The sequence below is a fragment of the Canis lupus genome, chromosome 24 (assembly GCF_011100685.1).
Source record: "Canis lupus familiaris isolate Mischka breed German Shepherd chromosome 24, alternate assembly UU_Cfam_GSD_1.0, whole genome shotgun sequence".
Taxonomy (NCBI): Eukaryota; Metazoa; Chordata; class Mammalia; order Carnivora; family Canidae; genus Canis; species Canis lupus.
Window position 1 is genome coordinate 32,822,632 of NC_049245.1, and position 22,843 is coordinate 32,845,474.

The following is a 22,843-nucleotide window of genomic DNA, read 5'->3' on the forward strand; positions in this document are numbered from 1 at the left end:
GCACCCCGGCAGGAGCCTGACCCGTGTGGACCTGGAAGCATGTCCTGTCCGCGCTGCTTGAAGCCCCTCACTGGCCCACGTGTGAGTGAAGCGCGCCCCCTCCTCGGGGCCCCCTCCCCCTCCCCCCCCCAGCCTGATACTCTGTCCCTGGCCAGTGCCGCCCCAGGACGAGAGGGGGCCTTGCTGACACCCGCATCCCTGGGGCACCGGACGCAGCAGCATGCCCTGGAGGAGCCCTCGTCTGGCGGCAACTGTGAGATCTGGGTCCTGCCAACTGCCCACCATGTGACCTTGGGGACCGTCATCCCCGCCCTGGGCTTCGGTTTCCACGGCTGTAATAGGGCTGCAATAGGGCTGCGGTTCACCTGGAATCCGCTCCCCACCCCGCTGCATCTCTGGAAGGGTCACGTGCCCTGCCCCCTGCGACGCCCCTGGTGGCCCTGCTGGCATCCTGTAGCACTCTGCTCCTCCGAACACCAACTCCCCTTGGCTTCCCGGACAGAACTCTCCATACAAAGCAGAGCCAGCCAGGTTAGAAAAGCCAAAAACTTTTAATTTTCAACATGAGCTACATGGTCATGAACACAATGCAACATGGCCCGCTCCAACCCAGGCCTCCCCCCGCCCCAGGGAAACCCTCCCTCCCCAAAGTCCCGAGCAGCTCCCGCTCCCGGAGAGGGAGTGAGGGAAAAAATGGGTGGATGGAAAGGCCCCCAGCCCATGGACCCGGGGTCTGGCCTCCCTGCTGCTCATTCAGGAGGCAGCCAGGGAGTGAAGCGGTTCCAGATGTCAAGCCTGAGGCCCCGGGTTCGAGTCTCCACTTCGCCCTCACAGAAGCTAGGAGCACAATGGACACGGTCCGCCTCCCCCCACAGGGTTGGTGAGTCCGATGAGCTCATGGACATGGCGGCTTTCCATCCACTCCTAGGTGCTGCTGTACAGACAAGGGGCCCTCCCAGAGAGCCAAGGGAATCATTACAGGGGAATGTGGGGGGGCTTGCTCCCCTGGGCCTGGCACAGTGCTGCTGCTCAATAAATAAATGCAGGTGGCCTTGCCTGACGCAACAGCTGTGCTCCAAGGTGGGGGTGGGGGGCTCGGCGCCGCCTCTGGACACAGGTGCCCAGGAGCTCCTGGTTTAAGGAACTGGATGGTGAATCAGCTTGTAAAGTGCGTAACCACCCCTTAAACTACCTGCCTCACCTCCTCACATCACTCTGAACTGCTGCAGAACTGAGTTCTAGTCCCGGCTCCACCATGAACCCACAGTGGGACCTTTGAAGGTACCCTCCCCCCCCCCAGGGCCTCAGCTCCCTCCTCTTTACATTGGAGCTCCTAATACTGATCCCCTTTACTGCCAGGGGCTCTACTGAGGCTGTACGTGACAGTGACAGTGACGTAAAAGCACTATAGGAAGGCCAGATCTTGTTACAGCTAAAGGTCTTGTGAGGCTTTCCCTAAGAGGAGCTGTGCCACGGCCACCTCATTCCCACACAGCCCTAGACGGGAAGGGGGTGCTTCTCATCTCCCTCACGTTGGTCCTACAGGGTTATGACCCCCTCAGTGGGAGCCCCTACCTGGACACTGAGACCTGAACCAAACCCTGTGCACCCTCAGTCAGCTGGGCCAGGCCTAAAGAGAGCAAAGTCTCTCTGGCAATTCTCTCCCCCAGACCTGGGCCCGCAGAGATGGAATCACACAGGCTGGGGGCCCCACAGCTTAAAGACCACAAGTACCTATCATGGCAGGTGTGCCCGGGCAGTGGCTTCCTGTCCCAGGAAGGAGGGAAGCAGGACAGAGCCCCTGTCTTGTCTGTGGCTCCTCTGCTGAAGGGTCTTGGGCAAGTCACTTCCTGACTCTGGGCTTTAACTGCCTCACCTCTCAGATGGGCTGCAATTTGCCCTGCCCATCTTTTCTGGGCCGCTGGAAATCTCTACAGAGAGAAGGGAGGAGGAAGTGTCGTGGGAAATGCAGCCCCACGGTTCTGCTCTGGCTCAGCCTCAGCCTCAGGTGGGGGGAGGCCCAGGCTGGGGGTGCCACTGAACTCACAAGCGACCCCAGAGGCAGGCCTCGGTCCTCACCTATAAAATGGACTTCGTGAATGGTCCCCGAGGCCCTCCCCCATGTGTACAGAAAGCAGATTGTGGCAAAGGGAAAATGGAGGCTTCCTCCCACGGTAGCCTGTGACCTTTGGCCCAGTGATTGAAAAAAAAGAATCAGCCCCTAGTGACCCCAGCTCCTGGCTCCCAGCTCTCCACAATTCCACTTCTCAGCTACTCTCCAGATGGAGTACGAGCTGGCAAAAGATCAGACAGCAGTAGAGACAGGCTGGGTTTGAAGGTTCCCCAAAGCTAATGCTGAGAACTGCCACCCCCTCCCCCAAACCCCCATCTCTTGGTGAGGACAGACAGTGGTTCCCACACCAAATGGTCAGAGCCCCTTGGAAGCAGGGCACGTGCTCACAATGATGATACAAAGAAACAGGGCTCTAGCCCCCACCCCACCCCACCAGGAGGTGAACTGAGATTTCACAGAACAAACAAGAAAGTCATTGAGGGGGGCCCTCGGTGACCACCCCCAGGATGTTGTTATTGCTTTGGAGCAAGCTCTCTCTCTTTATAAAGGCTGTGCAGACCCCAGAGGGTAGGCTCGGGCAGGAGTGGGGGGCACGGGGGCACCGAGGCCTCTCTCCCTCTGTGTGGGACAGCCAGGGTCTGCCCCCCCGTCTTTGAAAAGCTACCCCTGAACAACCAGAGCAGGGACGGCTGGAGAGAGAAGGCGCTCTCCTGGCTCAAAATATTCCGAATGATGAGTAATAAACGAACAGCAGAGAAATCACACTGGTTAAAAAAAAAAAAAAAACAAACAGGGGAGGGGCTGATTCTGGGCCTCAGATCTGAGGCCATCCAGAGCCCTGCTGCCTCCTGCCCCAGCCTCGGGATTCCACCCAGCACAATCCCAGGAAGCTTGGGCATCTCCGTCTCCCCTTCCCAGTGCAGCATGGGAAGCTCCATGGAGGCGGTATAACTCATCCAGAACTTTAAAGGCTCCCCAGGGCTTAGACAGGCAGAGGGAGGAGAAGGGAGAGAAAGGGAGGGAGGTGGAGAGAGAGGAAGGGGTCCCAGGTGGAAGAAATTGCCTGGTCCATAGCCTGCAGTGAGGCCAAGGACCAGGCGGGGCTGAACACCGCTGGGCATCCCCAGTGGAAGATGACATCGTCCCGTGGAGCCCAGGCCTCTCCACCAAGGCCCACAACCCTCCGGGGTCCTTCACAAATAAAACCAGTACCAAAGATAATGCATCAGAACATCTGAGTATAAGGGGCAGCTCCAGCTACAACCCTGGGGTAGGGGGTGTTGGGGAGGGAAGAGGAAGGGCTGGCCTCCCATGAACCAGGCTCCAGGCCCAGACCCAGACTAGTGAGGAGACAGCCGTCTCCTGGAATGTTCTGGTGCCTCCTCTCCACCCCCGTCCTGGAACTCTGCAAGGACTATATGCAAGCTAAGAGCAGGCCCCAGGGCCTGGAACACTAACTCTACCCAGCTAAACTGGACTACGCCCTACACAGCAGGGACTGGGTTAACAAGGGGTGGTGGGCTGCTGGGTGCCTCCCAGGGGAGGTGGCAGAAATGTGCTTCTATAAAGAGGGGCCAACCTGTGTCCTCCCAGCATGCAAAAGGGCTTCCAGAGGCCTCGGGGAGGGCTGGACCAGGAAGGCAGCTACCCAGGCCCGCTTGAGAAGGAATCTCCTGATTCTTACACTCATGAGCCAAGGTAGTTGAGGCCGGGGCAGTGGGTTCTGCCCTTAGTACAGGATGGTTTGTTTAAAAAGACTAAAATAGGGAAGCTCTGTTGCCTCCCCAGACCCCTAGCCTGGAGGCAGAGGGGTAGACAAGAAGACCTTTGACCTCATCCAACGAGGAGGGCTTCTCCTATTTGGGAAACCCTTGCCTTGGCACCACCAGTCAGTCCCAATCCCAACTTTACTCAGGCTCCCTCTCCAGTCCGGCGTCCCCAAAATTCAGAGACGGTGAGTGCTCCGGACTTGGGGTTCTCGAAAGTCAGGGTCCCGCAGTTCTTCCACCAAAACACAGACGACCCAGTTCTTTCCAGTCCACTGTTTCCAAACTAGCTTGTTGCAGTCCCATGGAGCATAGCACCCCGGGGGGGGTGGGGGGGGTTCTGTGCCAGGCTCAGGGCACTGCCTCCTTTCCTTTGGTCCCTGCTGGACCCCCAAATTCCTAGAGCCACCGGAAGAGGGGCAGGCAGGAAGGGACAGACACGGACTCAGACACGCTGCGGCAAAGCTCCTTCCACAGGCAGGCGGAGGGAGGCCGAGCTCCTCTTCAAGTGGGAGGCTCTGGACCTCCCCGGAGCTGGCTCCGGATCCTTGCAGAGCTGCCCCATCGGCTCTGGGGCAGGAGTAGCTGCCTGAACCCGGTACCGCAGGAAAGACACTTGCTGGTAATTGGCACCATGGAGATGGCCGCTGGGTTCTGGACTTGGCTCCGGGCAGCGAGCTTCCGAGGAGGCAAAAAGGGGGAGCAGTCGGACAGTGTCTGGGACGGGAAGATGGTCTGCGCTGCCGCCTCAATCTTTTCCTTTCTCCGGATTGCAGCCACGTCCACCAGGTCGAGAACTGGCCAAGTCAAAAGTGCAGCCAATCCCGTTGGGAGAGGGAAGGTCTCAGGGGGTAGGAGGCAGAGAGGGGGTGAGGAGGGGCCCTGGGGGGGCAGGTTTCCCCATTCTGCTTCCCCGCTATGGGGGAGAACCCCATCCTCCTCTGTTCAATGTGCCCCTGGGCCTGGGGTCCCAGGTTGGGGCTGGGCATTCTCCAGGCCTTGTTGGGGAGCCCCCCCCCGCCCCACCCCGGCCCTAAGATCGCTCGCCACAGGGCCCCACGGTGCTCTCAAGGGACAACTGGGACGCCTGCCGGAGCAGGGGGCCCGCGGCGGGGTCCACCATGGAAGAGGTGGGGAAGAGCTTGTACCAGCCCACGGCTAGGGTGGTCAAGTCCAGCTCCTCCAGCAGCACTCGAGCCACACCCATGAACTGCTTCCGCTCCATCCGCCCGTAGTTTCCCCATACGATCACCTGGGGGGGCAAGAGACGCTGCGGTTCAAATCCTGCCAGTGTTGCTCACAGGTCACCCCCGCACCTACTCCATCTCTGAGTCCCGTGGATGCTACTGCCTTAGAATGCCCCAGGCCTGACCGCACTTTCCTGGCTCTGGTGCCACCATTATCGCTCGCCTGGACTACTGGCTTCCTGCCTCCCAGCTAGCCCTCTCCATTCCACCCTCCACATCCTCCGTCTCTGAAGCCAAGCCGGGATGGCTGACCCTACATTGTGAGTCCCCTGCCTGGTCTGCCCCCCTCCAACCCCCACCTGGCCCCCTGCTTCCAGATCCTGGGAAACCCTCCACGTGAAACAAGTTTTAAAAGTGGCTGGTAGAGGTGCAGGTGCTAACTCCCTTCCTTTTCCCAACTGACTCCTCTACAGTGCCTTCCCTGCACTGTGGTCAGTACTCTCTCAGCATAGCCAGTTGGGTGATTCCAGTGGCTGCAGGACCCCCACGTGCTTGCTCTTATGTATCTCCAGTTCTAACTCTGTCCCCTCCGTGAAGGTGGGCTGGCTCGATCATTCCGTAGACCCTGGCGGTTTTCATACACAGCTTCTGGGGTCAGACACATGTAGTAGGTTCAAATCCCAGTCCTGGCTGGGTGGTTTGGGCAAGTCATCTAACCTCATGGGGTCTCAGAGTTCTTGTTTCTAAAGGAAATTATCCCCAGTTTACCTCATGCAGAAGGATCAGAGGGATGGATATAAAAGCTCACTGTAAACTCTCGGCTGCTCCTCAAGCACAGAGTAAGATGAAAACGGTGTGAGCCTATGCTACTGTGACGTGCTTTGTGGCGGGAACTAATCCAAAGCTACACTGGTTTCAAAGTCAATCTTCCCAACAACCCTACAAAATGCTCCCATTTTAGTTGTTCAAACCGAGTCTCGGAGAAGTTAAATCATTTATTTACCAAAGGGGGCTCACCTGACCAATCTTCAGTGCTCCTTGGGTAGCTGCTCAGAGGGTCTACCTCTAATGCACGGATGGATTCATTTTAAACTGGGGTTATGAGCTGAACTGTATTTTCCCCAACTTGATGTTGAAGCCCTAGCCCCCAGAATGTACCTGTATTTGGAGTCAGAGCCTAAGATTCAAATGAGACCATTAGGGTGACCCTAATCCAATCCAACTGGAGTTCTAAGAGAAGGTTAGGACACATGGAGAGACACCAAGGATGCATGTGTGCACAGCAGAAAGACCATACGAGGACACACAGTGGGAAGGTGGCCGTTTGCAAGCCAAGGAGCAAAGTCTCAGAAGAAACTGAATACCCTGATCTTGGGCTTCCAGCCTCCACAACTGTGACAAATAAATTTCTGTTGTGCAAGCCACCCAATCTGTGGTACTTTGTTACGGCAACCCTAGCAAACTAATACAACTGGTGATCAGATCTCGTGTCTGGTGCTGGTGAGTCTGTCCTGCTCTGACATTCAGAGAGCTCAGTTAGCAACGACCCCTTCCCTATTTCTGCTTCCCCACCCTCTCCACATCCTGGACAGACCATTCTCTGGAGCTTCCCCAAAGATGCTCAGGCCAGAGGCCAGAATGCATGACCTTCATCTAGTAGACGAGACCTGCCCCCTAGATGGTCGTCTGGTGGGTTACATTGTGGCTGCATGCCTCCAGGCTAGAAGACTTTTCCCAAACTTTTTTTGACAGGGATATACAGTAAGACACTTAGAGTGAGGCGCATACGTGGGATTCCCGATTAAGGCAAGTGCCTCTCACCAAATACGGCTTGCCTTACAAAGAATGATAAATGTTTTCTTTCCTATTCCATTTCATTAAACAAGCTAACAAACAAATTTGCTAAGAGGTGCTAACCTTATTTCACAGCTCACTAATGGGTCTTAACCCTCAGGTTGAAAAATCCTGCCCTGGACAGGCTCTGGGCTTCCGGGTTTGGCAAAAAGTCCCACTGTCTTGGCAACTTGTAACACTTTGGGCCTGTCCTCATTTGCTTTTCCTGTCCTCGTTAGAAGCAAGAAATTGAGGCACCAGCTAGAGGTGCCCGAGTAGCAGCTCTGCGATGACGGGCATACGGTTCCCGCAGGCATCTGACCTGGGCCCTGCCGACGCCCACGATGGGCAGCTATTTCCAGCTCCATGTCTGAGTCACCCTTAGGACCCTCCTAATGGCCAGGGGGACAAATGCTTCTCTGGCTCCTCCACACCTCCCAGTCGATTATCTCTGTGCTCCAGGCCCAGCCCCGGGCTTCCAGAGGCTGTTAATAATAACAAGAACAATGGGACAGCCATTTGAAGAACGTTTCCTATGGGCCAAACATATTTTTCTTGCATAATGCATACATTTCGTTGTCACAATAATGTTCTCTGGAGGGTCTCCATCTTACAGATGAAGCATCCCCATCTTATATAGATGAAGCAGCCAAGGCTCAAAAAAGAACTGGTGCCAAGCTGTACCCGTGGAGCTCAGATCAACCACAGAGCTCTACTTCCTCCAGGGGAAGCTCTCCAGAGACTTTCTCTCTTCCCAGGAGTGCCCTCCTCTCCCTCTGGAACTAGGCACACAGACACACACACACACACACACACACACACACACCAGCGCCCCTCACCTGCAGGACTTTGCCCTGGGGACTCTCAGGAAACAGCAGCACCTGGTTATACAGCGGGTCCAGGGACTTGCGAGCAACTTTGGTCTTCTTCTTGGCAATGCAGACGCCGTTCTCCAGCAGGTAGGCCTTGATATAGGCCGCTGAGGACAGGCCAGTGGGGAGAATTCCAATAGGGCCCTCAGACGGTGGGTAAATGGCTGCCCACCCACTGCTGGGGGCCAGCTGTCCCCTGGGGTTTGAGGAGACAGCCACAGAGGTGGGTGTGGTGGTAGATGTGGATGATGGGGTACAGCCAGGGTTGTGAGAGGCCTACTCTACCCCCTTGGGGAGGGGGGTCCTGCCTGCTTCCTCCCTGCCTTTGCTCACTGTGTACTTCCTATTTCCTCTCTGCCCCTGATTTGCTCACCCCTTCCCCTGCTTACACATTCATCACTGACACATTCACTAGGCCTGGGTGTGAATGTGTAAGCACCTAGGTAAAGGGGTATAGCTATAAACAGGAAAGATGGTCCCTGTCCTCCAGAAGCTCAAACCAGTGGAAGACCAACAAGGTCAACTGAGAATCTCAAATGTGTCCCCAGAACAAACCCTAAACCACTAGCCCATGTGAGTCACTAGAGTTGGGACAAAGGGAACCCCCCGTAGGTGGGCCTCATTTTCTCTTTTCTAGACCCAGATACCCATCAGGACCTCCTCCCTGACCTCCACCCCTGCCCTGCAGAAGGAAGGGTAGTCCCCACACCTGGCAGTGTCTTGGAGCCTGGCTTGGCCGTAAGCCCCCGAGCCTGGATGATGTCCACTTCGAGCTGGCCATTCCGCTCCTGCAAGCCGATCTCCACGTCTCCTGCAAGACACCCAAGTAAAGGGACGGGGAAGTGGCTTAGAAGCTCGCCCAAGGGCTCAGCCCCTCCTCTCTACTTACAGATGAAACCCCCTTCCCCTGTTTTCAGCTCCAAACAAGACCAGAAACAACTCCGACACAAGTCCCTGGACTCTGCTGAGGGGTTGGCAAGTATGGACAAGGCTCTAAGCTGGGTGCTCAGTGGACTGCCAAGGTTGAGAGGGCAAGGCGAAAGCTGCAAGGCTTGTGCCGCGCCCCCCCCCCACCTCGAACAGCCCTTGGGGCACTTACCCATTGGCGTGGTGGCCAGGGTCTGGCGGCCCACAAACTGTGCTGGCCCCATGCTGCCCAGGAAGTCACTGAACTGCGCGTCTGATGCCAGGCAAACTCCCCCATAGTTAAGGCTGCAAGAAGAAAGGATGAGACAAAACCAAATGTTCCAAGGCATGGACTGAGGACTCTGACGACTCAGACAGAACACCTCTCGGTCCCTGGGAATTCTGTCCACATCTGTCACCCGGCCTCAGGCAGACCGGTGTCCTGTCTCTCCCTCCTCCCTTCTATGTTCATGGCCTTAAAAATCTCCACTTCAGCTCCAAAATTCCAGGGCTTATTAGCTTTTGTGTCCTGTACCATCCCCTCACCTCTCCTCACCAAGCCTCAGCTTCCACCTCCATGAAATGGGTAGGATACCTGCTGTTCTAGGCGATTGTAAGAAACATGGGAGGTGATGCTTGTCAGTGCCTGGCTCCTGTGATTCTAGGGCCACGACACTGTGTGGTCCAGAGACCAGCACCATCGCCCAGGAGCAAATTAGGAATAAAACTGTACCCCCACTCTACCCCTACTGCTGAATCAGTCAGCCTTTAATTTTTTTATTTATTTTTAATTTTTTGAAGATTTTATTTGAGCGAGGGAGAGAGCACAAGCAGAGGAAGTGACAGAGGGAGAGGGAGAAGCAGGCTTCCCACGGAGCAGGGAACCAGATGTGGGGCTTGATCCCAGGACCCCAGGATCATGACCTGAGCTGAAGGCAGATGCCCACCAACCGAGCCACCCAGGTGCCCCTCATGTAGAGTCTGCCTTTTAACAAGAGCCCCAACAGACTTGTTTACACCTGACAATTTGAGAGGCAAAAGACCAGTGGCTCAGCCTCAGAGGTCTCCATTTGTTGCTGCTACAGGGCTGCCCAAAGTCTACTGCCCACTCCCCCTCCAAAAAAAAAACCAAAGTCCTCTGCCCCTTCTGTTGGGAAGGAGACCTCGAATCTCCCTTGAAGAGCCCCCTCTCCAAGGCACTGATTCCCATGGAGCAGAGCAGACCAGGCTCCTTAGTCTGGGCATGAGGTCAGCCTGGCCAATCAGCCCAATCCTTCTCTTGGCTGAACTGGCTCAGAGACCTGCATGTGGCCCAGTTCAGCCCACAGGAATCTAGTTAGGAAGCTTTGTTTTAACTGCGGGGAGTAAGAAGCTCTCTTTTTCCAGCAGACATGAACCTCAGAGAGAAGACTGGAGCCAACTTGCTGCCATCTGGGAATCCATGAAGGAAGCCATCAGACAGGTGGCACTGCATGAGCTCCTGGATCAAGTTCTGCCTGAAGCAAGATACTTCATCTTTTTTTTTTTTTTGTTACATAAGTCAATAACAACTATTATTATTATAAATTATTATTTTCCTTAAGCTGATTTTAGTTTTCTCTCTCGTCTCTGAAATGGGAATGTTCCCATTTCCTGGGTCTGTAGTATTAAATGAGATGAGGCACTGAATACCATGCTTGAGGTGCCCTGCTATCTTTAGGAACAAAACATTGGCAGCCCACTTCCTCATCTGACCCTCACTCCAATCCCAGGAGGTTGGGTCTTCATAGTTATCACCACTATTGAGATGAGGAAGCCCGGGTCCTGCTCCACCTAAAGCCACAGAGTTCACAGGGCAGTTAGTACTTGAATACGACACTTCCAATGCCAATCTCTTTCCACCTGGGCAGGTCCCAAGAACAAAAGTGAGCTTTTAAAAGAAATGATTTTATTTATATATTTGAGAAAGAGAGAGAGATTGAGGGAGAACATGAGCTGGAGGGAGAGGGAGAAGCAGACACCTCACTGAGCAGAGAGCCCGACTCAAGGATCGACCTCACGACTCCAGGATCATGACCCTAGCCAAAGGCAGACAACTAACTGATTGAACCACCCAGGTGCCTCCAATAGCGGACTATTAACAAGTGCCTACTGGGTGCAAGGTTTCTTAGCAACCAGGGAGGTCTCTGAGCAGGAGGAGGAAACCGCCTTGGGGCCCTGAGGGCACAGCATGCTTGGTTCACTGCCTGAGGGCACCCCACCACCACCACCACCACAACCACCAAAGCTCCCCTCTTGGGAAACCTGCTGGGATCTCAGCCTTGAAGGGGCAGGAAGAGCTTCCAAGGAAGGTGCCCCGTCCTGCTTCTAAGCCACTCCGCTAGCCTGCCTTTCCAAGAGTGACAAGACCCTGTACGCTGAGAACCTATCATTTTGTCAGGGAAACGTGTGGCTCTGGGAGAAATGAGTGAAAAGGACAATATAACAAGACACACCCAGTCCCCTCCCCACCTCCCACTTTGGGTTGGGTACTGCAGTACCAAGGGCTTACTATGTGCTAGCACCCTTCCAGGCTCTGGGGCTTATTTAAGTCCTGTCCTCATGGGCCGTATCTTCTTTTTTTTTTTTTTTTAGATTTTATTTATTTATTCATGAGAGACACAGAGAGAGAGACAAAGAGAGGCTGAGGGAGAAGCAGGCGCCATGCAGGGAGCCTGACGTGGGACTCAATCCCAGGTCACCAGGAACCCTGGGCTGAAGGCGGTGCTAAACCGCTGAGCCACCCGGGCTGCCCCTAGGCCGTATCTTCTGGTGTGACTCCTGCTGTTGGGTTCTAGTGAAGCAGGCATGATTTTATTTACCTAACATCAAGGAATCTCAGGTTCAGCAAAGGAAAGCCACTTGCCTAAGATCACACAGGGAGACAGCGGGAGAGGCAAGATTTGAACCTAGGTCTGCCTGTAAGAGGCAACTTTTAGGCGGCTGCCACAGCATACAATAATTGCCCCTTGTCCAGGACTGGTCCCAGTATGTGAAGTGGGCTTCTGGAGGCCTGGTACACTTTTCTGGTGAATACTGTGCTCATCTCTTCCTCCTGGAGAGACAGCTCAACCTGTCTTCCAGCCTTGTAACCAAGTGTGGCCAATGTGAGCTGAAGGCATACAGGCCCCTTCCAGGTCTAACCTATACAAATCTCCTCCATACTGTCTGTTTTATGTCAATCTCAGCCTATGGATAGTAATGCCAAAGGCTAGAAATGCCTGGGGCATTCACCTGGGCCTCAGTGCTTGCCATAGACATCTCCCCTCTCCAAACCAATGTTACCACAGGACCAACCCTTGTGGTTCTTATGATGATTGCAAGATACCTTTCAGCAACAATCATCAGGAAACTGAAAAAATAAAGGCTTATTACCTACAAGACCTGAAAATCGCACAGCACACATGTGGCTACATAACAAGGTTGTGGGAAGTGGGGCTCGAGACCACACAGACCAGTTCAGCTTTTATTGGGGTCAAGGGTGAGGCCTAGAAGTTCAGGCTCACTCTTTATTGGTGAATTTAAAACATAGGAGTGGGAATTTAAAACACAGGAAGAGAAAAGACCAGTGGCCCAAATGGCCAGTTATCGAAATCAACCAAGATTTCTAAATCAAAAGAGCCTCAATTGTGGGGGAGGTGGCCTGGCTCTGTGTGGCTGACAAATTTGTTTGCCTCTTTGAAATGAATGCTTCAGCAATCAAAGCTTAAGTCAGGCACTGCATTACAGAAAAAAAAAAAAAACCCGCAAAACCCCAACTCTCAGGGCTCACAGGACACCATCTCACACCCAATAAAATGGCTACTATCAAAAACAAAATAAAATTAAGAAAACAAAAAAACAAGTGTTGGCAAGGATGTGGAGAAATTGGAATCCTTTGCACTGTTGGTGGGAATGTAAAATGGTACAGCCGCTATGTAAAACAGTACGGCAGTTCCTCAAAAAATTAAAAATAGAATTACCATATGATCCAGCAATTCCACTTCTGGGTGCATGCCAAAAAAATTGAAAGCAGGGTTTCTGAGACACAGTTGTACACCCATGTTCATAGAAGCATCATTTGCGATAGCCAGAAAGTAGAGACAACCCAAGTGTCCTCAGTGAAGGGATGGTTTATACATACAACGGAATATTATTCAGCCTGAACAAGGAAAAAAGTTGTGATATATTTTACAACAGGGATGAACCCTGAAGATGTTATGCTAAGCAAAATAAGCCAGTCACAAAAGGATAAATACAATATGATTCCACTTATATGAGGTATTCAAGTAGTCAAATTCAGAGACAGAAGGATGGTTGCCAGTGTCTTGCTGCGGGAGAATGAAGAATTAATGTTTTATGGGGACAGAGTTCACTTTAACAAGATGAAGAATTCTGGAGGTGGATGGTGGTGAGGGTTGCACAATGTGACTGTACTTAATGCCACCAAACCGACACACTTAAGAATTGTTATGATGGGGCGTCTGAGTGGCTCAGCCGGTTAAGTGTCTGACTCTTGATTTCGGCTCAGGTCATGATCTCAGAGTTGTGAGATCAAGCCCCACAATGGGCATGAGCCTGCTTAAGATCCTCTGTCTCTCCCTGTGCCCCTCCCTAAATCCCCCTCCTCTCCAAAAAGAAAAAAAAAAATTGTTACAATGATGGGTGAAGGGCAGGGGGTGGCCCAGGTTTTCAGTTATGGAATGAATAAGTCACAGGGATGAAAGGCACAGCAGAAGGAATACAGTCATCAATATTGTAATAGCACTGTGTGTGGGGACAGATGGTATTGACGCTTGCAGTGAGCAAGGCACAATGGACAGAGCTGTCCCATCACTATGTTGTACATCCGAAACTAATATAATCCTGTGTCAACTCTACTCCAATTAAAAAAGAATTGTTATGATGATAAGTTGGTATCCTCAGTATTTTGCCACAATTAGGAAAAAAAAAAAAAAAGCCCTCACATACAATCTTCTCTCTTTGCCCCATATGACACTCTAATGATGGCAAAGCCACAGAAAAAAAAAACAAAAAAAAAACAAAGGAGCTGACCCCAAAGACCAGAAACATCTGCATTGAAATTGGCATGAACAAGAAATGAATGTTTTCATTCAGTCATTGATTATAGAGGCTAGTTATGGCAACTGGCTTTACTTAAATATGGTGCCCCTGGCCCAAGCTCACAGATCCACAGATTAGACACCTGACTCAAGCTCGGTCAAACAAAAAATCTCTCTGGCAAACAATAAAAGAGAATCCCAGAGACCAAAAGGGGCTCTGCTATGAGCCCCTTGCATGGTCCTCACCAAGAGCCCCAAACTAGCTCCCTGGTCTTGGCTGCGCAAGCTCCTCTCTCAACCCTGTGAGGTACCTGTGCGGTGTGCCAGTAGATCCTGTTTCTACTTAAGTTATTAGCAGGCTTGATGGTGGAATAATAATTTGACATTGTATGTAGCCTGAATATTTTTCCTTTTCATGATTTCCTACCATCCCTGCCACCCTCTTCCATTCAGGCAGTAGTCTCGGCAAGAGATAACCCAGTAGAAGGCAGTGAGCAAGCTGGTCAGATGCCTGGATTTTGAATTTCAAATCCAAGAAGAAACAGACTTAGAAGAATATGTGCAAAAACCAGGCTGCCCTGTCCCCAGATAACCAAATGAAGACTCCTCAGCCTGAGAGAGCAGTGGAAGTCAGGAAGGGGGGAAGGGGGGACAGTGGGGATGCTGGAGAGTCCTCAGGGAAGGCCCAGGTCCCTGCACTGGGATGGTGGTGCTGACAAGAATCCCCATGCAGGCCTGGAGAATCTGAAAGCAGAGGGGACATGTACCCATCCTTCCTACTGGGTGGAGCTCAGAAAGCATGATGCTTTGCAGAAATGACTGCCTGGTGTCTTGTCAAGTGAACCTGTGTCTCTGAGGCTCTGTGTGTCCTTCTAAGCCCAAGAGAAGCATATGTTCCTGCCATACCCGAGAGAGGGCCAAACCAAGACAGAGGCAGAGGAGTACTGAATCCCAGCAGTCCGGCTTCTGAATCTATTATCTTAGCAATTATGCAACAGTCTCATAGAGAAAGTATGGGGAAAAGAACTTAAATATCTAGGGACAGAAATTCTTCTTGCAAAGACTCTTAGTTCATAGCACCAAAGCTAAGACCTAGACTCTCCCACGACTGGTAATACGGGCCTTCCTCCATGGCCCTGTCTCTTTTACATTCTACATTTGGGGCCATCTGTGGGGTCCAGGCTCCATTTTGCAAGGAGAGTCTGGGCTCTGAAAGCCCCAAACTGGTGGTACCTCTTGGGTTCCAAGTCACCAAAGGGCTCGGCCTCCCAGGCAGAGTGAGGTTTTCTGCAGCTTGAAATTGAAAGTTCCCTCCAACATCATCATTCTCTGCTCCTCAGTTCCTGGTGGGATTGTGAGCAGACAATGGGGAACTGGCAGGCCTGGTAATTAGCGGTAATTGTTTATAATATCTGGGCGGCTGCCTGATTTCCCATCCCAGGGTGCCTTGCTGGCTGCCAAGGATCCAGACAGACGCCCCAGAAACCCTGAACGGGGTTATCACATCCTCCATGGGGCTGGAGGAAGGAAGAAGAAAGTGGTAGTTCCTGCTGGTCTGAGGACTGACTGTATCAGAGATCCCACTTCACCTTGGGGATCCTCCCTGGAGTAGAACAAAAGGCAGGGGACACAAAGTCGAGCTGGTTCTAGTCACTGGTCACCTGCTTGCTGTATGATCTCTGACATGCTGCTGCTGTCTCTGCACTTAAATTTTCTCATTTGCACACAAGAGCACACTTACCTACCTCTTAGACAGTGTGCATCCATGCCATTGGCAGGCGCCTGTGTTGTACCAGTTTTAAAATTTTCAAAAATCTCTGCTTATAGGGTCCATTCGCAAAGGGGTGGGAAAGAGCCTGCTGAATTAAATACCATACACATGCTACTACTTAGACCATGCCTTGTATGCAGCAGAAACTCAATAAATGTTCACTGCTAAACCTTTCAGGTGGTCCCAAACTGGGAAAATACAGTGGCTGAGTCTGGACTTTGGCCTAAGACAGACCTTGGATTCCAGTGCTGTGCAACCTGGGGTAAGTTTTGTAACTTCTCTGAGCTGCTGTTTTCTCGTGTATGAAATGGGGATAAAGCGTAGTAAGATAATGCAAGATAATGTTCAGCACTGCACCCAGCACACATTATATGCTGGATGAATCAGTGCTGGCCCCTGCTGTCTGGCCTGGAAGAGCCTCTTCTCCCTCTTCATTGCACTTCTGACTCCAGACCTATTTGGAAGTACAGCATCTGGATCCCTGAACAAAGCCCATGCCATGGGGGAGAGGCCTGGGGAGGAGGCTGGGGAGCAGATGGGGGGCAGGCTGCAGCAGCTGGTTCCTCCTGGGGACACACGCCAGCCATGCAGGTAGAGCCAAGGCTGAAATGGGATTACAACCTGTGTGCCGCTGGCCTTTTATTTTGTGTTAATGGTGAAATAAGATTTTCTGCATTTCAAATCTTGTTAGTTTTGTTTGTGGAGCTGAAACCCATTTGTCTTTTATCATTAACCTTTGAGCTCGGTTTGGCCTGTGGCTTTTCTGTGCTTTTGACCGTTAAAGAAGTAACTGGGTTACTTAGGGATGGCCTCTTCTCTTTTTTCAGATGGATCACCTGTCTCAACCGCATCTGAAATTAAAAGGCTGCACAGCCCTCATGGTGATTATGGGTTATGTGGCTCTGAAAGGTTTTGGTATTTTATGGGTTCTCTGTTCTCCCATTCACTGTCGCCCCCATGTTTCCACCCATCCATCTGCCATCCCACAGACCTGCGGAGCCTCCACTACAGTCACTTCTGCTATGATGCAAAATAGAGATTCCTAAAAATCACTCTGCAGTGCAAAATCCTTCCATAATAAATCACAGAGCTTCTGGGTTAGGGGCACGATGTTCAAACACTATGTCAGTATCTCTCTCTCTCTCTCACACACACACACACACACACACACATGACAGGAATATAGTAAAAATGGTAGCACAGTCTTTATACACATTAAATGGTTAAGAAATGCATACATACTACAATAAATACGGTACTTTACCTAGGAGACAACTAAAAGTTTGCTTGTGGAAATAAGTGTCTGGAGGATTGCAGCTCATGAGCTGCTGCAGAGTGGTGGAGGAGGGCTGTCTGAGAAGGGATAGAGAGCTGACCAGACCCAGTGCTGATGGTGCTGAAGGGACACGGTACAGGAACCGCGGGAGTAGGAAGCGGCTGGAGGGGTGAGTTGTGTTTGGCATATTCCCATGTGGGTGCAGTTTTCTGCGTTCCCCTAGTGTTTCTCATGGATGAAACAAACCCAAGCAAAGGCAAAATCTGTATTGTGCTAAAATTCTTCCCTAATACTTTAACTGTGTTAGGACAAATTCACGTTTTCAAAACAAGTGGTGTTGCAGAATTGACTATACGCCAGGAGATGCAGAATCCACCATCCCAACTTGGGCTTCTCAAGCACCAAGACATTTCCAAACCTGCCCCCAAGCACACAGAGTGTGGCTCACAGGCATGAAGCCAGAGAGTTGATTTACTTTTTCATTTATCAAATAAATAACAGAAGGGGAAACCAAGGCATAGAAATGGTACATAACCCAAGCAGGATCCCTCTGCTAGAATGTGGCAGTCTGGCTCCAGGGTGTATCTGCTTAACCACCCTGCTCTGCTGAGTCTCCATGCCCTGGGGAAACCTTCCCTTCATCCACAGCAGAGCACTGGGGTTTGCAGTCAGTGCTCTGGGTGGACTTGAATTTGAATTTGAATTGTGGATTTGAATCCTGACCAACCCCCCAACACCCCCAACTTGCTAGCTGCAGAGACACATGCCTCACCTCTCAGAGTCTGGGTTTCCGTTTTGGTGAGGCAGGAATAAACGACAGTATACCCCTCAGGGCTGTTGTAAGTACTAAATGAGATGAACTTCTTAGAACTGAATCTGGCACAGTCAAATGTTCCATAAATACTAGTGCTTATAAAACGGAACAAAACAAATCCCCCTGTCTCCTAGCCCACAGCCACATCCAGTCCTGGTTTGTCCTTCAGGCAAGGACCATAATATAGCAGGGGTAGGCAAGAGAAAAGGGCTTCCAACCACTCACCAGGCGTCTGGGGCCTTTGGTGACTAGAGAAACAGCCTTGGCAAAGATGTGAGCCCAGGTGCCATGGCCACACACCAGCTTTCCAGGGCTTATGGGCACAGTGACCTAGATGCCCAGGGAGCTGATGTTGGTGATCCAGACACATCAGGACAATGAGGGACAATGAGGGTGATCCAGACACATCAGGACAATGAGAGCCCAGGGAGCTGATGTTGGTGATCCAGACACATCAGGGACAGTGAGGGAAGGAGCAGGAGGGGCTCTGAGAGCCAGCTTCAAGAGCTCCTGGGACTTTGAGAGGGTGCTGGGGACCCGATTCTATGTGATGGAGGTTGAGGAAGTTCGAGAAGGAATGGAATGTGGGTGTGCTTCTGCTCATTGCACCAACCCATTATCCATCAAAATTCGCAAAACATCACCTGTAGGCCAGGTCTTATGCTGGACAGGCACTGAACTCAGTGTCTAGGGGGACAGACGGACATATACATGACAATTACAAGACAGCGGAAGGCGCTGCAGTGGGAAGCAGCTGTGGAAGCCTCCAATACCGCCAGAGGAAGGGCAGACCTTGCCATTCTATCTCCTCTGTCCACACCCAGGGCAGACATTGCTAATCAACCTCGACACTCCTGCCAAGGCTGGACTAAGCTCCAGAATCCTTCTCAACATGGCATTCCAGGGAGCCACTATCAATTAACTGGAGTTGGCACAGGAGATGAAGCGTATGTGCCAGTTCTGAGCTGAGATCTGGAGGAGGAATGAGTCAGAGGCTGGAGAGGGAGTAGAGGTGGGAAAGGCAGTGCCAGGTAGAGGAAGCAAAGACCCGGAGACAGAGGAAAGCATAAGAGGTTCGGGACGCTGGAGCAGGGGACACATGGCCGGGGCCTGGGAGAGGATGGCAGGGATCAGTGGAAGTAAATGCCAAGTGACGGACTATGGAGTTTAGACCAAAAGGAAGACTTGCATGCATCCCAGCAAGAGTGATGAGTGGCCTCACCAGGGGGGTGGGAGGGAAAGAAATGGATGAGTCAAAGATAGGAATAAAATGGAAGAGCCCAATGAGGGGCTGGATATGGAAATGGAGAGGGGAAGCCGCCTGGGAGAACCCCAGGTTCTGGTTTGGGCAGCCAGGAGACAGTGAGCTGTGTGCTCAGCAGGCTTTGCTTGTCCCCACGCCCCTCTACCCCTCAAGCCTCACAGCAGCGCTCCTGGACCTCTCACTGCCAGTTCCTGTGTTCCTCTGGCCTCACTCACTCACTGTGCTTGCTGCAGGGAGGGCAGGAGAGTTAATGCAAAGCAGCCACCAACCAGTAGGAGAGAGAGTCAAGTATGAATATTCCAGCTCCCCCTACCGCAGGGGGGACAGCTCCCAGAGTCCTCATCAGGATCAGTCAAGCTCCTGCCTACAGTGGCAGCTAGCTTCTTAAAGCACATGTTCCTGGATGCCTGCTCTGTTCTGCTTCTCTCCCATGCTCCTTCACCACGGTTTTCTGGAATCATCTCCCAAGTGAATGACTTGCACTCAAATCCACTTCTCAGGTCTGGTTCTGAGGAACCCAGACTAAAGCAGTCACCAGCGAGTATCTCAGGATCCAAGGGGTGTCTGGGGAGGCACTATTCTCATGGTCTTTCTCAGGGAGCTTGACCCCCTGCCCCTTTCCATAGGAGAGATGGGCCTGCTGGAGGGGAGGTGGGGAGCTTGGCTCTGCCAAACCCACAGCTGTTCCCTTCCATCCTTAGCACAGAGAACTCCAATTTTCAACCAGGCAGAAAGGGGCTCAGGGGAGGAGAGCCCTTTCCTGGCCACAGGAGATATACCAGGATCAGTCTGAGATGCTGAGATCTAGGGAAGGAAAAGATGAAGGGGCTCACTGAGCCACCAAACCACCCTGGAAGCATCCACCTCCAGATCTCTTGATGGATACAACCATTAAATGAGGGAAAGAGTCAAGTGTAAAAAGGTTAAGGGTGGAGTCCAAGGCCCAGATCTGAAGCCTGGCATTTGAAGCCACTAACTGGCTGAATGACCTTGGGCAAGTTAATTAACTTTTTTTTTTTTAAATTAAGCTCTTTTAGCTTCTGTTTCCTGGTCCGTAAAATGGGGACACGAACAGCCTCAGCGTCATCAGGTTGTTGTGAGGATTAAATAGGCTAATATATGTAAAAGTACTTCACAGAGTGCCCACACGTGCTCTGTAAGGATTAGCTCTAGAATGTTATTACCACTAAGCCAGAGCTTCTCAACCTTAACGTGCACATGAACCGCCTGGAGATCTTGTAAATCTTCAGCTTCGGATTCAGTAGGTCTGAGGTAGAGCCTGAGATGATGCATTTCTAACAGGCTCCCAGGGGATGCTGATGCTGCTGCACTGTGGGCCACACTCTAAACAGCGAGGGCTGACATCACTGTTGGCTGATATCACGAACCCTAGAACCCAAGGATCTTCAGTGACAGAATGGCCCCACCCCTACGTACCCCTTCCCTAGCCCAGAGACCTGGTTAGGATGCAGCGTTTTCAAAGTCCTCTATGCCTGTCCTGTGCAGCTCTCACCTCACTGCTAGTTGCTTGGTCAGTGCAAGGCAGGGTCTCCCAGGTGCCCAGCCCAATTGTCTAGCACACTGTGGGTACTCGATCATGTCTGCTGAAATAAAAAAGACCTGTGCCCACTTGCAGGAAGACACATGCTTAATGATCCAGGGCACGGACAGGCAGATCCAGCAGTGCCAGGGGCTGCAGGCTCGCGGGGGCTGCTCGAGCACACTGGCTCCTCGTAAGCCTCAGCTGGGCTGGCAGGAGCCCAAGGGGAGGACAGTCACACCCCCTCCTATTTCAGAGCCTGGCATCTGGGTCCCACCAGTACCCAAAATACCTCCAGAACAAGGAGGAGGCCGACCACAACTCCATGTCCCCTCTGTCCTTTCTATGCCCCTTCCTTGCCCAGGTGTTAGGTGGGGTGATAGAACCTGGCTGGGCTTCACCAAGACTCAGAACCTCTCCAGAGGGCAAGACTCTCCCCTCTGCTGGAACCAGCACCCTCCAACCCACCTGATCCTTCCTCAATTGGGCTCAAGAGATCTCCATACCAAACCTTTTGATAATCATAAATGTCACAGCCAACATCAATCCCATGCTTGCTCTGTGCTAAGTACTCTACAGACACGACTGCAGCTGGGGTGACTCCTTGTATCCATTAAGATGCAAGTGGCTACGAGAAGCAAAATACTCAACTAACAGGAGCTGAATCAACAACAAATAACAATAATCACGGCCAATAATAATAGAATAATAGTGCATGCTATGTGCCAGTCACTATTCTAAGCGCTTGTACATATTTTAATTCATGTAACTTTAAGAGTAGTCTGTAGGTACTATTCTTGTCCCCTTTCCAGAGATGAAGAAACTGGGCTCACAGAGGTAAAGTAACTTCCCCAAAGTCACACAGCTACTAAGAAGCAGAAATGAGCCACAAACCAGACTTGTCTGACTCCAGAGTCCTTGTTTGGAATCTCTCTAACATAATCAGATTCTCTGGTCCCTCAAAGCACATCGCAGCAAACGACAAGAGCCACCTCCCAAGCACCTGTCATGTGCAGGCATCAGCTCATTTCTCCTTCATCACACCCTCCTATGCTGCTCTCTCTCCTTGGACAAGTCACGTGGCTTCTCTGAGCCTTCTGTAAACTGGGACTCTGGGTTTGACTCCCTACTCTTGCTCACTGCACCGCACTGCCCTCCCCCTGAGCTGCCTGCGAGACCAAGAGACAAGATGTTTACCAGCCTTCCAAAGCTTGAGAGGCCAAGAGATGTGCCCAAGGCCACCTGGGGGTCAGTGCCCAAGCCTCCAGGCCCTCTGGAACTCGGCAGAGACCCACTGCTACCCTGATGCCTAGAATATCTTCCTCTAAGTGTTGCTGCCTTGCCAAGTTTCTCAGGTTAAAGAAAACACTTGTTCCCTTCCTCCTCCTCCTCTTCCTCTCCCTTCTGCCTATCCTCCTCCTCTTCTCGCCCTCCGGAAAGCCTCCCTAGGAGGTGGGTGGAACAGCAGCCTCTGCCAAGGCAAGGCCATTCACAGAGGCCGGAGATGCCCAGTTTAGGAGGGGCTGGGGGTGGGAAGGCTTCCAGCCAGCAGGAACCCCCAGCCAGGAGGTAGCGCCAGAAACGGGTGAAGAGAAGGTGGTAGCCGAGCCCCAGCCCTGCCCCACAGTGGCCTGGCTGGTGTCTGCCCTCGGACAAGCCACTGAGCCAACGCTGTCCAATGGAACTGTCTGCGAGGGCAGAGATGGTCTGTCTCTGCACTCTCCCAAACAGTTGCCACTGGACACATGTTGCTGAGCACTTGAAATATGGCCAGCATGATAGAAAAACAGAGTATTTCATTTTATTCCATTTAAATTAACCTACATTTAAATAGCCACATGCCTAGTGTCCACTGTACTGGATAGCACAGCTTCAACCTCCCCAAGCTCCAGTGTCCTCATGAGGGTGATGAGAATCCCCTGGCTGAGGATGGCTAAGACAAGGGAACAAAACGTTGCCATGGAGTGAGCCCCCACCGAGAGTCAGGATTCCTGAGTTCCAGACCTGTTAATGTGCTGTGTGATCCAGGACCAGCTCCTCAACCTCTCTGAGCTCCCCGGGTCATCTGTACAATAAGAAAATCACTTGGGAGCAAAGTTTCTTTGCGAGGGATCCATGGATGGGCTCTAGGGGAATCTAGGAACCCTCTACAATTATGAAAAGAGTATGTACAACTATATGTGTGTGTAAGAATGAGTGACTGTGTGTGTGTGTGTGTGTGTGTGTGTGTGTGTTAGGGATGTATGCACATGTATTTTTTAGAGGAAGGCAGGCCCAAAACTTGCCCAAAGTTCTCAAAGAGGTCCATAATTCAGCAAAGACGAGAACCCCCAGCCTAGAGTAGTCTATCCTCAGGGAGCCTTTAGAAAATGGAGTTCCTAAAAAAAATAAAAAAAAATAAAAATAAATAAATAAAAAAAAGAAAATGGAGTTCCTGAGCTCCACTCCCCGAGACTGATTCAGGGCACAGAGCCCTGCAA

At 51.9% G+C, this 22,843-nt stretch overlaps 1 protein-coding gene across 3 annotated transcripts in view; it reads right to left on the reverse strand.

Moving 5' to 3' along the window:
* Positions 1-532: 532 nt before the first annotated feature.
* Positions 533-22,843, reverse strand: part of RIMS4 (regulating synaptic membrane exocytosis 4) — an 88,321-nt gene continuing 66,010 nt past the window's right edge. For all 3 annotated transcript variants that reach the window (XM_038572423.1, XM_038572422.1, XM_038572421.1), the window contains 4 exons: positions 8,832-8,944; positions 8,442-8,543; positions 7,700-7,839; positions 533-5,092 (listed from right to left, as the gene is read on the reverse strand). In XM_038572423.1, the coding sequence (XP_038428351.1) occupies positions 4,874-5,092; positions 7,700-7,839; positions 8,442-8,543; positions 8,832-8,944 (574 nt within the window). In that variant the 3' untranslated portion in view covers positions 533-4,873. The remainder of the gene's footprint in view (positions 5,093-7,699; positions 7,840-8,441; positions 8,544-8,831; positions 8,945-22,843) is intronic.